The 15,398-nt window shown below is 40.8% G+C and overlaps 1 protein-coding gene across 2 annotated transcripts in view; it reads right to left on the bottom strand.

The window, feature by feature from the left end:
* Positions 1 to 15,398, bottom strand: part of LOC140713678 (gamma-glutamylcyclotransferase-like) — a 32,017-nt gene that overhangs the window by 10,774 nt on the left and 5,845 nt on the right. For both annotated transcript variants that reach the window (XM_073024060.1, XM_073024059.1), the window contains exon 2: positions 1,182 to 1,324. In XM_073024060.1, the coding sequence (XP_072880161.1) occupies positions 1,182 to 1,324 (143 nt within the window). The remainder of the gene's footprint in view (positions 1 to 1,181; positions 1,325 to 15,398) is intronic.

The raw sequence follows: 15,398 nt of genomic DNA, 5'->3' as shown, positions 1-15,398 counted from the left end.
CTTGAAACAGTGAGCAAAATAGTTCTGAATAGTCTTAATGCTTATTTTTTGCCAACCATCAGTGACAAAAATCATTGCTTTTTGAACACGAATACATGCAAACTGTTTGCTCTACGCACAGAGTTGTGTTTAACAGCCACACAAGCACATACGATAGATACTAGTTCCAAATTGTTCAGCAACAGTTTCCCATTCCAATTAAATGGCATGGTGTCCCAAATAAACAAAGGGAATACTGGCTATTTTCTCGATTAGTTTCTATTCTTTAAGAGCCGACCCAAATAAACAAATGCCTGATTAACTGGTGGCCTAATTAACTGGAATCCATTGTATACATCTTTGTAGCCTCAATACATCCTCCTCATACACAGGAAGAAAAATTTTGGCCCTATATACCCATGTGGCTTCCAGGGAATAATCCCAATAGCCCAGTCTCCCTTTCTGCATGCTTGGAAATTTTTATAACTGTACTTTATTAATTCCTCAGACATTTTTGTACAGGACCAACCTGCACTTTATTCAAACATTCCATTTCAGAAGTATCAACAGAAACTCTGTTCTTTCTAGATTTTTTTGTCATTCTTTGCTTTTTTTCACTATTCTATTCAATCCTCTGCCCTACTACCCAGTTTTTTCTTCAGGTTTTTTTAAACTTTTTCCTTTAACCATGGATGGAGGGTCCTCCTTTTGAAATTTTTCTTTCTTGTTAAAATGTATCTGTTTATTCTGAAAAATACTTTTAAATATTTGACACAATATCTCCACTAACTGATCCCTTAACCTTATTTCCCTGCTTATTTTGACTAGCTTTGTTTTCAATCCTCTTAACTACCCTTATTCAAATTTAAATTATCAGTCTGCTCGATCAGTGGGAATGATATCCAATGGAAGCTAATCTCATGTTGGTTCACTCACTTCTTGCAATAATTCCTCAGGGAAGTGTCTTGGGCTGAAACATCTAAAGTGCCTATCTAGTGATTTCCTTTCTGTCATTAGGTTAGAAGCAAGGATGTTAACTAATGATATCACAATATTCATTCCCCCTTGCTCACATTTACACACATCAGGTTTAAAAATAAATAAACCATACTTGACAGCCATCATCTTCACAGTTTAAGTATTTGGAGAAACAAAGAAATGTTAACATTGGCGATTTGCATAAAAATATCCAAAATACTTACTCATCCAAAGACTGCCGATCATTGCTTTTCAAACACCATACAACTCCCCATACTTCATCATCAGGACTTGGAAGAATAGTGGCAACACCTCCTCCCCATCGGTTCTCACGTTTATTCCACTTGCCAAATGCAAGCTTATAGCCCTGAGAAAGATAACAAACGTAATACACATAAGAAAAATTGTAAGACCAATTTCTGAATGTCAAGTTGGAAAATTCAATCACTAAACATGCTGAAAATCAGTTTATAAATCAGTAAGTTTTATCAGGGTTGGAGGCAAGCATAAAAAAAGTTAAATATGTAATCAAAAAGTGAAATTTCATGTAGGTGCTCCTTCAAGGTCAAGGATTATGTTTCCACTATAATTAATTGTGTTCCAAGGTGACTGAAGCAACCTACACAGGATCCACAAACTCTACCATTAGTAACACAGGAGAATCTTGAAGGAGCTGATGGTTCAGTTCCTTACTCATGGTTTCAGTCTGCTTTCAGAAGGTCTTAATATGCTCGTGCCTTTCCCTACGTTCCTCCACCTGTCTCAGCAGGTTCCTTTCAGCTTGTTCCTTAGTTTGAGTCCTTAAGTGTTTGGTCTTGATGCACTGACAGATTTTGTCCAATGTCTCCTAAGAAGTGAGCAAAGATCTGCCATGAAACCTGCTCATTCTTATTATTAATCTTCCCTATCCAATGAATGATGAAGGAACTTTGCTTTTCATTTTAGGTGCAAGATCCTCTACTTTTCAGGGAAGGAATTAATGATGGTTTGAAGCTCAGTCTATACAGGCATTGTCTGCATACTGAAATTGAAAAAAATGTTGATTCTAGAGTAGAGGCAATGAAATTTGAACAGTTTCTTGCTCATTCTGCAGATTAACTCAATTTGTGTTTGTTGGAGCAATTATTGCAGTGATAAAACTGTATTGCTGCATCCCACTTTGTACTGGAAATGGATCTGTAATGGAGACAATGGTGAGAGAATCATGGCTTGAATCTGAAGGAAATCACGAAGAGAATGACAGATAGTAACAAAATTCTGAGCACAGCCAAATTTGAGAAGGACCCTCCAAGATTCTCTTGGTTTATGAGCCAAAGGTTTCTGAGAGGTCAAAACTACAGTACAGTGGTTGATGCTGCTTTCTGCAATTAACTTAGAATTCTTCAAATTTGAAAATTATCTTTGTTGTGCTCTTTATTGCATCTCTGCTTGGAGACCAACAGCCACTGGGAAGTAAGTGAAGGAAATGCTTGCAATGGTTTTGGTCAGGGATACAACAAGGCGACCTCTCCATAATTATAACTGGATGTCTTTTTTTCATTAGAATAGTTGATTATACCATCTATGAGGTCTCCAGTATTATCTCCTTGTCCCTGGGGGAGATAACATCATAAGCTTGCTCCAAAAACAGATTCCTAAAAGTCCATGCCCTCAAGATTATAGTACTACAGAAAAGTATTTTGTCTGTTTCAGAGGACTTTTACTTACCGTAGATTCCGGACTACAGAGCGCACCTGATTAAAAGCCGCTGGCTCTAATTTTAGAAAGAAAATCAATTTTTTACTTGTACAGGCCGCACCGGATTTTCGGCCGCACCGGATTTTCGGCCGCAGGTGTCCCACGTTGTAATATGAGATATTTACACAGAAAGATATTACACGTGAGGATTTTTTAACTTTTAATTAAATCCATATGGTAACATAAACAAATACATATTGCAAATGCTTTTTTTCGAACCGTGCCTGTAACGCGGCTACTTTTAAATATACGTTGCGTATACTTCTTTACTGAACAACATTCCAATATCTCCTAACGACTGGTAAAAAATATATATACTGCAGCCTACCAGGAAAAGTTATTGATCGCCTTTAACTTAAAAGCAGCGTTCGCTCAGATCCAATGCCGCTGCTCCGCTGCTCCCCCCCTCCTTCCCGTTTATCGCAAACCGGCATTTTCCCACAAGACGCGGCGAAACCGGGTGTGACGTCATAGCATCCCGCGATGTAGTACAGAAAACAAATATAGTTAAAACACTTCTAACTTTAACTAACAAATGAATTACTAAGCGAAAATATTATAAACTAAATAACTGCCATAAAGGCAGCACAATGCTTTTCTTCGAGTGTTTTCCATGTTGATGAGGGTGAGTACAAATGACTGATTTACAATAATTTAATTGTGAAAGTGCGCTTGATTTATCGTACAATTTCATTGGACCTCTGTGAACTACTCATCAATTTTATTGGTCTACTGTTATGAGGCAAAATGTTTTTGGCGGCATGAAAAAAATAATGCATTAGCCGCACCGTATTAAAGGCCGCAGAGTTCAAAGCTGTTCAAAATGTGGGAAAAAAGTAGCGGCTTATAATCCGACATCTACGGTAAGTTGTTGAATAGCCTTTACTTTCATGTCCTGATGAAGCATCTCAGTCTGAAATATCAACTGTTTGTTCCTATCAATAGATGCTGCCTGACCTGCCGAGTTTCTTCAGTATTTTTGTACATGTTACTTTGGATTTCCAGCATCTGCAGAATCTTCTGTTTATGAGATGAGTTGAAAAGAAGCTCATTGTCATTTCACAAGTGTAATTTTGGTACACTTCAGGGCAGACCAGCTGCTATTGGTATTCTGTAGCTCCTATTGGATACAGGTTGTCAAGTTGAAAGTAGATATTTCTTTGTGATGTCTTTGAATAAAGTATTTTCATATCCTTAATTTTTCCTGTGCTCTTGTTTTTGTTGCTGGACATTTGCAATTCCCTTTCAACACAGTAAAGAATACTGAATTGTATATCAAAACTAATGTATGAACACTATTACAAGTACAATTATGTAATCAGAATATATTCACATATTTTTGATTTAATCTATTCGAGATCTAGACTAAAGTTGATATGGAAAAGATGTTAAGTCCATTACCTGAAAGGATGCACTTCTTTCCACATTGAAGTTGAAGGTAAAGATCCCTTCATCAGAACTTCAAAATTAAAATTGCTCACTCCATACAAACACTAACACAAGTGATCGTTATCCAATGCTTTCTTTAAACATTGATCAGCATCAGAAGGCACAAAACTGTACCTGCTGGGTAATGACCTATATTCCTTAGGGTTATAGATGTAAACATTATTTATTCAAGTGAAATAACTCAAAATGGCAATCTAGGATTTGAAGTCCAAACAAAATGAAATCTCAACAACGATTCTAGAAACCAAACTGAGAAGGGACATCACTGATGCAGTCTGTCTCATTGATATTAGGGGAGACCTATCCATGAGATTCTTTCATCTCAGGTGCTACAACAGGCTGATTCCAACTAGAAAAGCAGCATGTGCCAGTTAGTTTCCAGCAACACCCACAGCAACTTTAGAATAATCAGAGCACTACAGCACAGAAACAAGCCCTTCAGCCCATCTAGTTTGTGACAGCTGTCTACTGCCTAGTCCCATCTACCTGCATCCAGAAAATAGCCCTTCATACCTCTCTCATCCAAGTACCTATCCAAACTTTTTTCAAATGTTACAATTGATCTCGCATCTACCACTAACCGCCTTCTCAGTGAAAACATTCCCTCTCAGATTTCCCCTTTAACCTCTGACTTCTATTTCTTTTAACCTAAACCTATGACTCTATTTCTAGTCTCACCCAATCTGAGGGAAATAAACCTGCAAGCATTCACCCAATCAATACTCCTCATAATTTTGTATCTCTTCTCATTCTCCTGCACTCCAGTAAATAAAGTTCTAACCTATTCAATGTTTTACTATAACTCAGTCCCAACAACATCCTTGTAAATTTTCTTTGCACTCTTTCAAGTTTATTGAGATATTTCTTGTAGGTAGACGACCAGAAACTGCACACAATACTTCAAATTCAGCCTCAGCAATGTCTTATGCAACTTCAACATAACATCCCATCTCCTCTACTCAATTCCCTGATTTACAGAGGCCAATGTTCCAGAAGTTTTCTTTACGTGACACTTTTTTAATGGATCTGTATTGTCATATTCCTTTGTTCTACCACACTACTCAATGCCCTACCATTTACCGTGTATGCCTTACCCTCGTTTGTTCTCCCAAAATGCAACAGCTCACACTTGTCTGCATTAAATACCATCTGAAATTTTCGACCCATTTCCCAGCTAGTTTATATCACTTTGCAAGCTTTGAAAGCCTTCCTCACTGTCCATTACACTCCCAGTCTTGGAGTCATCTGAAAACTTGCAGATCGAATCCAAATCAATAATATAATGATAAACAACAGTAGACTCAGCACCAATCCCTGGGCACACCACCAGTCAGAGGTCTCCAGTCAGAGAGACCACCATCTGGCTTCTCTGGTTTCTCTTGCTTAGCCAATGCTGACTCCAATTGACTACAAGCAACTGCATTTTCTAGATCAACCTCCCACGCAGAACTTCATCAAAGGCTTACTTCGGTCCATGTTGACAACATCCACTACCTTTCCTTCATCAACTTACTTGATAACCTCCTCAAAAAATTCTGCAAGATTTGTTAGGCATGACCTGCCATGCACAAAACCATGTTGACTATCCCTAATCAGCCCATCTAGTCAAATACTTATACAGTATATCCAATCCCTGAGAATACCTGTCAATAATTTAACCCTATTGGCATAAGGCTCACTGGCCAACAATTTCCCAGCTTATTCTTAGAGCCTTCCTTAAACAACGGAACAACATTAGCTATCCTCCAGTCCTCTAGCACCTAAACCGTGGCCAAAGACATTTTAAATATCTCTGCCAGGACCACTGCAATTTCTACACTAGCCTCCCACAAAGTCTTGAGTCAACATCACGACCAGTCTGCAGATTTATCCAGCTTAAGTTGCCTCAAGACAGCAAGCACCTACTCTTCCGTAATCCAGATACACTCCATTACCTCATTACTCACTACATTTGGGAGCTTTATGCATTAGTTCTGCCCATAGTAAATTTGATCCAAAACTAATTAAATTAAATAACTGTCTTCAGTCCTGGTAGGTTGCCTGATTCAGTGCCTCTTGGCCTAGCTTACAAAAAATTTGAATTCTCATTCCACACTGGAAAGGGTTTAAAGGAGGTTCATGAAAATTATTCCAGGATTGAATGGCTTGTCACATGAAGAGCGTTTGATGATTCTGGGCCTATATTCACTGAGGGGTGAGTGGTGACCTAATTGAAACCGATCAAATGGTGAAAGGCCCTGATGGAATGGATGTGCAGACGATTTTTCCTATAGTGGAGAGTCTAAGATCGGAGGACACAGCCTCAGAATAGAGGGGCATCCCTTTAGAACAGAGATGAGGAAGAGTTTCTTTAGCCAGAGAGTGCGGGGTCTATAGAATTCTATTCTACAGGCAGCTGTGGAGGCCAAGTCTTTATGTATATTTAAGGCAGAGGCTGATAGATTCTTGATTGGTCAGGGCATGAAAGGATACGGGGAGAAGGCAGGAGATTGGAGCTGAGAGGAAAATTGGATCAGCTAAGATGAAATGGTGGAGCAGAGTCAATGGGCCAATGGCATAATTCTGCTCTTATATCTTATGGTCTTATTACGTACTAATTTTCAGCATTTGATTTACTGAGTCATGTGCATAACCACATTTGTGAACACAAGACCTTCAGCAATATTTCCCAAAAGATAATTTGGCTCACTTCTGTTACATTTTTACCAAAGTCTGACATGTAACTCTGGAATCAGAATTAGAGGTTTGGTGGCTAACTCCAGTTGAACGTTATTGTGCACCAGTGATCTAGGTTCAATTCTGCCAGTCTGTAAGGAATTTGTATGTTCTCCTCGTGACTGCATGCATTTCCTCCAGATGCTCTGGTTCCCTCCCACGTTCTAAGTACGTGCAGGTTAGTAGGTTAATTGGTCACAATGGTGTAATTGGCTGGAGCAGGCGCATTGGCGTAGTAGTCCTGATGAAGGGTCTCAGCCCAAAACATCTACTGTTTATTCCTCTCCATATGTTGTGCCTGACCTGCTGAGTTCCTCCAGCATTTTATGTGCTGAGTTGTGCTGGAAGGGTGTTATATATATAAATTTTTTAAAAATTCTGTATTTTCTAATACCGAATGGAACAAAGTCAAATGCTAGTACTGAATGGAATAGGGAGAAATCTGGAGTTTACTGATTTATTTACAGCAAAACCATTAGCATTAACTCTGAAATTGACAGCCTCTTAGGGAATTCTGCATAGGTTCTGCCAAAACATCCAAATTATTTTCAGTGACTCAGCATCTTCTTGCAGATTCGTCCTTCATAGTAAGAAGTCTCTTAAGTTGATGGAAATTTCACCTACTACTGGACCTGTCACAGTATAAAATCCCTTGATAAACCCGTAATTTTCTCTGTGAGGTCCAAGTTTTTAAAAGTCAATTCCTAAGCAAACCATCTGGCCCAAATAGAGTAACTCGATATCTGTACATTTCTTACACAAATACTCATAAATAAAATGGATTTTACAGTTTAGCAAAGTTCATTGGAATCTTATTCAACGCCTTTAAATAGTTAAAGCTGTGCTTTTTTTTGTTTTCTAGTATGCTGCTTTTGATGAAGTTGTTAATTTAGCTGTCCAGCTGACTCAATGTCAACTCAGCATGGCTAAGATCTCACTGGCACCAATGACAAGAGAAGTCAAACACAAAATTTTGCAAGAATCTTTTGATAAATGTTCTCGAAGGTCAGTAACAACCAGCATTATTTTGCTCCTTTGCAAATTCCGGGCTAAATCTGTGCCAAACTAATTATAACCATATACACAAATTGTCTGAAATAAATTACAGATAGGTACTGTACTCTGACTGTTTGTGATGTTATAGGAGTACGAGTTGATGTGGTTGAATTGCTATAGTTCCAAGCCTAAAAAAAAAATCTGATTCGAGGACATGAATAGAAAGTTTGTATCTTGAATGCATTTTTAACTTTTGCAAACATTCTTACAGGATTGATATGATTCACTACATGAGGAAGATGTCGATGATTTAACTATAAAGAAGAGAAAATCTGCAGATGCTGGAAATCCAGGCAACACCCACAAAATGCTAGAGAAACTCAGCAGGCCAAGCAGCATCTATGGAAAAGAGTAGTCAACATTTCAGTCTGAGACCCTTCATCGGGAGTGGAGGAAAAAAAGATGAGAAGAGAGTAAGAAAGTTGGGGAAGGGGAGGAAGAAACTCAGGGTGATAGGCGAAACTAGGAGGGAGGGGAGGGGTGAAGTAAAGAGCCGGGAAGTTGACTGGTGAAAGAGATACGGGGCTGGCAAAGTGAGAATCTAATAGGAGATGACAGAAGGCCATGGAAGAAAGAAAAGGGGAGGAGCAGCAGAGGGAGGTGATGGGCAGGTAAGGAGATAAAAAAGGTGAGAGGGGGAAATGGGAATGGGAAGGTGGGATGCATTACCAGAAGCTGGAGAAATCGATGTTCATGTCATCAGGTTGGAGCTACCCAGACGGAATACAAGGCGTTGCTCCTCCAACCTGCCTGACTGTGGCCTTATCGCAACAGTACAGGAGGTCACTGACTGACATGTCGGAATGGAAATGGGAAGTGAAATTAAAATGGGTAGCCACTAGGAAAGCCCACTTTTTCTGGCAGCTAGAGCATAGATGCTCAGCAAAGCGGTCTCCCAATCTTAATCAGGTCTCACGGATATATAGAAGACCACACCAGGAGCACTGAACATAGTATATAACCCCAACAGACTCACAGCTGAAGTGTTGCCTCACCTGGAAGGACTATTTGGGTCCTGAATGGTAATGAAGGAGGACGTGTAGGGGCAGGTGTAGCGCTTGTTCTACTTGCAAGGGTGAGTGCCAAGAGGGAGAAGAATGGGGAGGAACAAATGGATAAGGGAGTTGCATCGGAAGCAATCCCTGTGAAAAACAAAGTGGAGGGGAGAGAGGGAAAGATGCATTTGGTGGCAGATCTCATTGGAGATGGTAAAAGTTACGGAAGATTATGTGCTGGATGCGGAGACTGTTGGGGTGGTAGGTGAGGACATGAGGAATCCTATCCCTGGAGGGATGGTGGGAGGATAGGTTGAGGACAGACTTGTGAGAAATGGAAAAGTTGCAGGTGATTTAACTTTTACTTTACAATGGCAGTAGCCTATTTGTCTGAAATAGCCTCTGACAATCAAGTCCAGACCCTGCCCATTACATGTGACTTAGCTTCTAAGCCCAGCGGAACCATTTCTACTGACAGGAGGAGGGGCAAAGATGGGTTACTGGTGACTTTAGAACCAGTCGCTTCAGGCAGATGGGCCTTGCCAGCCATGGTTGGCAGCTCATCTAGAAGGAAAACTCTGATCTCAAGCCTCCGCCACCTTGTGGCTATACCCACACATGGGGCAGGTTTTGGGAGTAAACCACGAAGGAAAATCCAGAGCTGGAGTTTGTAAGGCAGTCCAATGTTGAGTTCAACACTGAATGACAACTCCTACAACACTGCTGGTACCAAACTGTATCTGTCTCTGCTGTTCCTATAGGTTCATCAGTTCCATGGAGAGGGAGAGTATGCTGCACAGGCAATAGCTTGCTCAAATATCGTACTGCACTGGCTTAAGTACCAATTTCAGCTTTCTGTGTCGACAATATTCAGGAGAAGACACTACTGCTTCGCCTAATGGCGTTGACAAAACACAGAAAGCAGCAATTACCGTTTACAAGCCACTATGCTCGATTGACATAAGAGTGTGGTGCTAGGGTTGCTTTCGACATTAGGTATTATCCAAACTGCAGACTGAAAACACTGCAGCAGGCAAGACAACCCGATGAAAGAAACCAGTTCAAAAACTGGGATGTTAGAATGTTCAGACAAAGATGACTGGCCATCCTGATAACCTCCAAGACATCTGTAACGACAGCTGTAATAAACAAGGATCTCAAAAGACTTCATGTGGAATAGCTACCCTCCAGGATATGCATGTGGCTGACTTGGACACAATAAATGAGAAAGACCACACCTTTTTCTGACAAGGGAAGGGATCTGATGAGCCCGGAGAGTACAGAATAGGCCTTGCACTGTTGAAGATGGTGGAACCAGGCAGCAATAGATCTGAGCGACTTCTTACTCTTTGTCTGAATACCACCAAAGGACCAGTTACTCTTGTCAGTCTGTATGCTCCAGTACTGTGCTCCACGTATGAGGCAAAGGACAAGTTTAATGAGAACCTCGCAGCCACTATCAAAAATAATCCCAGCAAGGAACATCTTGTTCTCTTAGGTGACTTCAATGCTAGAGTGGGTGCAGATCATGAATTGTGACCCTCCATGGGCAAAACAAATGAGAGCAGACAGCGTTGGCTGGAGTTCTGCACCTATCATGATCTATGTATCGCCAACTCATACTTCCAGATCAAGTTTCAACACAAGGTTTCCTGAAGACATTTTGCTCCAGACACTAGTACCAGCTGGACTTCTCTTGTTCTTTGCACTTCTCCTGGAGATGGCAGAGAGAAAAACGTCATGTCCACAGTTGACCTTCCAGCAAAGAAGCCACTCTGTGACTTGGGGTAGACATGTTTCGCCAACTTCTTTAGGCAAATTAAGAAGCCTCTGGCAAAGATTTTGCCAACGACATTCAAGAGGGAGATGCCCTTGTAGTAAACTTTGACCAACAGAAGGCCACAAACCTAACAATGTGGATTTCCTGAAACTTTCATTCTATTAATCTTGTATAGAAACAAGATATTTATTTCAGGATTGAACTATTTAACTTTAATAAAAACAAAAAAAGCACACATTAAAAGTCTGCTTAGATTTTTGTTTAAAAGGCAAGGGTTCATGGCAGTAAATGTCAGAACTTGGGCATATTTAAGGCAGAGATTGATAGGTTCTTGATTGGACGTGGCATCAAAGGTTACAGGGAGAAGGCCGGGAACTGGGGTTGAGGAGAGATAGAACTAAAAGGATCAGCCATGATTGAAGGGCAGAGAAGACTCAATGGGCCAGATGGCCTAATTCTGCTCCAATGTCTTGCATATATGTCAAACTCAAGGCCCATGGGCCAAATCCGGCCCGCGGTGGAATTATCTTTGGCCCGCGAGATAATATCTAATTACTATTAAAGCTGGCCCCAGTAATCGAAGCGCCTATGGCGTATGATATGGCTAATGCTGAGTTTATTCAGGTACCAGGTTTTCAGGGTTTTTAGTGTTTATTCGGCAGTCTTCTTCATAAGAAACGGAATTTGTAAAGTGAAACACTTTGTAGTTATAGCAGAGACTGAGACACATGAGAGCAGGCTGAAAAAACGGAGGCAACGAAAGCTGCGTTCGCACGCGTCCGACTGATCCGGCCCGCATGAAGCTGCATTTTGCTCAATCCGGCCCGTGACCTAAAATGAGTTTGACACCCCTGTCTTACAGTCTAACTTACATTGGAATTTATCTTACTTTAAGCATGTTGCACTTAGCTTTCAAATGCTCAGAGACAAATGACAATTCCACATGCTTGAGAGGAACAAATGCATGCAAAGAATTTTCTATGCAAATCATTGAATTTGGCTAAAGCAGCACACAACTATAGCTGATGAATGCTTTTTATTAGGAAGGCTTGAACTGCAATTTCCCTGACTAACAAATAATTTCATGACAACTTTTCCGACAATGAGAAAGCAAATAGGTTTAACATTTCATGTGAGAAAATGTGTCATAAACAACGAAGCACATCCTTAAATCTTAGGAAATATTCGCAAATGCCTAAGAAGGAATACATTCCAAATAACTTTACATACATTGAAATACATCTCAGTATAATGGAAAGCAGCAGTGCAGGGAGACACAGTGGCCAAGTATAAAGGATGAAGCCAGAGACTGCAGATGCTGAAATCTGATACAAAAACAGAATGCTGGAAGAACTCAGTGGGTCAAGCAGTGTCTTTGGGGATAAATGGGGTTTTTGATGTTTTGGGTCAAGATCCTGCATCAGGTATAAATGAATGCTCACCTTCATCAAGCAGGAATTCCTAAAATGTTAAATAGGTAGTGCGAAAATAGTAGTGAGGTAGTATTCATGGGTTCAATGTCCATTCAGAAATCGGACGGCAGAGAGGAAGAACCCGTTCCTGAATCATTGAGTGTGAGCCTTCAAGCTCCTGTACATCCTTCCTGATGGTAGCAATGAGGACAGGGTATGTACTGGTTAATGGGGGTCCTTAGTGATAGATGTTGCCTTTTAGAGGCATCACTTCTTGAAAATGTTCTGGATACAATGGAGGTCCGTGCCCCCATGGAGCTCACTAAGTTTACAAATCTCTGCAGCTTATTTCGATCCTGTGTAGTAGCCCCCCACACCCCCCAAACACCAGCCCCATACCAGGATGTAGCCAGTTAGAATGCTCTCCATGGTAAAATAGAAATCTGTGAGTGTCTTCGGTGATATACCAAATCTCCTTAAACTCCGAATGAAATATAGCCACTGTTGAACTTTTATTGCAGCTACACTGATATGCTGGGCCCAGGATAGATCCTCAGCGATGTTAACATCCAGAAATTTGAAATTGCTCACTCTTTCCATGTCTGATTCCACTATGAGGATGTCACCTGGATTTGAGAATTTCAGTTATAAGGAAAGATGGTCCAGACTGCATTTTCTGCTCCAGCATTTGTTTTCACTGGAACAGAAGACCCTGAGGAGTGACCTGATTGACAGATAAAACTATGTGGGGGGGGGGGGGGGGAGGAGAGACGTAGATCAGGTAGATGGTAAAAATTCTAAAAACAAGTGCCATAGATACATGGTAGAAGATAACCTTAAAGGGGATCCCAGGGTGATTTTTCTTTCCACTTGTAATGGCTGGAATCCAGAGTGCACTGCCTATGAGGTGGCAGAAGTTACAGCATCCGGACTAGTGGCTCCAAAACCTTTTTGGTTTATCGACCATATGGCTCTCAAACCACATCCTCAGTGGCCCCTCTCTCTTGCCAGCCATTACATAAAAACTGTAAAGAATTCTGATTATTGATGCATAGTGAAAGAAAATAAGAACTGCAAATTCAAGCAGTGAAAATTATTGCAAAAATTATTAAAATCTATTTAAAGGTACTGTTGGAAACCACTGTTGTATCTTAATCATTTGCACTTTTTATCAAAGTCATGTATTTTTCACAGTATGTACTGGGTCATCCCCACTCACTGGCAGAAAACTGCATAGCAGTTAAACTAACGGCTTATCACCTTTCTCTTTTCCATTAGCAAGTATTAGCACATTACCCACGTGATGTAATTGTGCAATCATTGATTGGTTTAGTTTGAGCAGTTTCCCTTATCTCGGTTATAAAAGTGATGGATTTTCAGAGGCACATCTTTTATCTTTGCCTTCTCAGCTTTTCATTCCCCTAAGCTTCGTTTGTTAGCTCCTTATTTTGTTTGCTTAGCACTTAAATGTTCGTTTGTACTTTAAAATAAACTGAAATCGTGGAATTAAGACTGCTTGCCATTTTTAACTTCTGGAAGAACCCCAAGGATCAGAAAATAAACAAAGATCCAACAATTTAACACCCGAATGTGGGATGATCACATGAAGAAAAACATGTCAAAGAAAAGAAGTTTCAAGCGTGCAGCAAGGAGGCAAGACAATTCCTCCATTCTTTAATTGACCGAGAATAAATATCTTCAGTACATCGCTGAAAGGGTATTTAAGAATTAACAGAGTCTATATTTTACTTGTGGCAAATTCTATTAAAATTTTTGTAGTTGTACAAGCTGCAGGGATGATATAAATTGTCAGAGGAATCCAGAGTCTGATATAAATTGTTGGACAAAAGGCTGACAACCAAGAGAAAATCTGCAGATGCTGGAAATCTGAGCAACACACACAAAGTGCTGGGGGAACTCAGCAGGCCAGGCAGCGTCTATGGAAAAGAGTACAGCTGACATTTCAGGCCAAGACCCTTCATCAGGACTGGAGAAAAAAGATTAGATTTAAAAGATGGGGAGAGAGGGAAGAGAAACACAAGGTGATAGATGAAACCTGAAGGGGGAGGAGTGAAGTAAAGAGCTGTGAAGTTGATTGGTGAATGAGATACAGGGCTGGAGGAGCACTAGAGGGAAATGATGGGCAGGCAGGGCAATAAGGTGAGAGAGGAAAAGGGGGATGGGGAATAGTGAAGGTGTTGAGGGATGGGGGGCATTACCGGAAGTTTGAGAAATTGATGTTCATGCCATCAGGTTGGAGGTTACCTAGACAGAATATAAAGTGTTGCTCCCCCAACCTGACCGTGGCATCAACATGACAGTAGAGGAGGCCATGGCTTGACATATCGGAATGGGAATGGGAAGTGCAATTAAAATGGGTGGCTACTGGGAGACCCTGCTTCTATTTAAAGGTACAGATGCTTGTCGAAGCAGTCTCCCAACCTATCTTGGCTCTCACCGATATACAGGAGGCCACACTGGGAGCACCGAACACAGCACATGACCCCAACAGACTTACAGGTGAAGTTTCGCCTCACCTGGAAGGACTGTTGGGGGCCCTGAATGGTAGTAAGGGAGGAGGTGTAGCACTTATTCCGCTTGCAAGGATATTGCCAGGAGGGACGGATAGATAAGGGAGTCACATATGGAGCGATCCCTGCAGAAAGCAGAAAGCAGTGGGGGGGGGGGGGGGTGGTGAGATGTACTTGGTGGGGGATCCCATTGGAATTGGCAAAAATTATGGAGAATTATGTGCTGGACACGGAGACTGGTAGAGTGATAGGTGAGGACAAGAGGGCCCCTAACCCTGGTAGGGTGGTGGGAGGATGGGGTGAGAGCAGACATGTATGAAATGGAAGAGATACGGTTGAGAGCAGCATTGATGGCGGAGGAAGGGAAGCCCCTTTCTTTGAAAAAGAAGGACATCTCCTTCATTCTGGAATGAAAGCCCTTATCTTGAGAGTATGTCAAATGAATAAATTTTGTGGTTATAACCTGACATTATATTATGAGACTATTGATAACTTTGATGCCTAAAAGTGAAAAGTACTCCTTAAGATTGAATCTAATATAATGACCAAAGTTTTGAAACAGATTGTTGAGTCCACAAAATCCCCAGCCGAGAGGGAATAGTTAACTGAAATCTTACGCGCTTACTTAACTGATGTGTATAAACTTGATGCCATTGGTAAAGAACTACAGAAGAAATCTGCTAACAATGCTTATAGTAAGGACGGGTTTATAAGTGATGATGAAACAATATATAAGATGATCTGAAAGATATGGTCGATAACTAAA

Source organism: Hemitrygon akajei, chromosome 20, assembly GCF_048418815.1.
Source record: "Hemitrygon akajei chromosome 20, sHemAka1.3, whole genome shotgun sequence".
Lineage (NCBI taxonomy): Eukaryota > Metazoa > Chordata > Chondrichthyes > Myliobatiformes > Dasyatidae > Hemitrygon > Hemitrygon akajei.
This window is presented reverse-complemented; position numbering and strand designations above follow the sequence as displayed.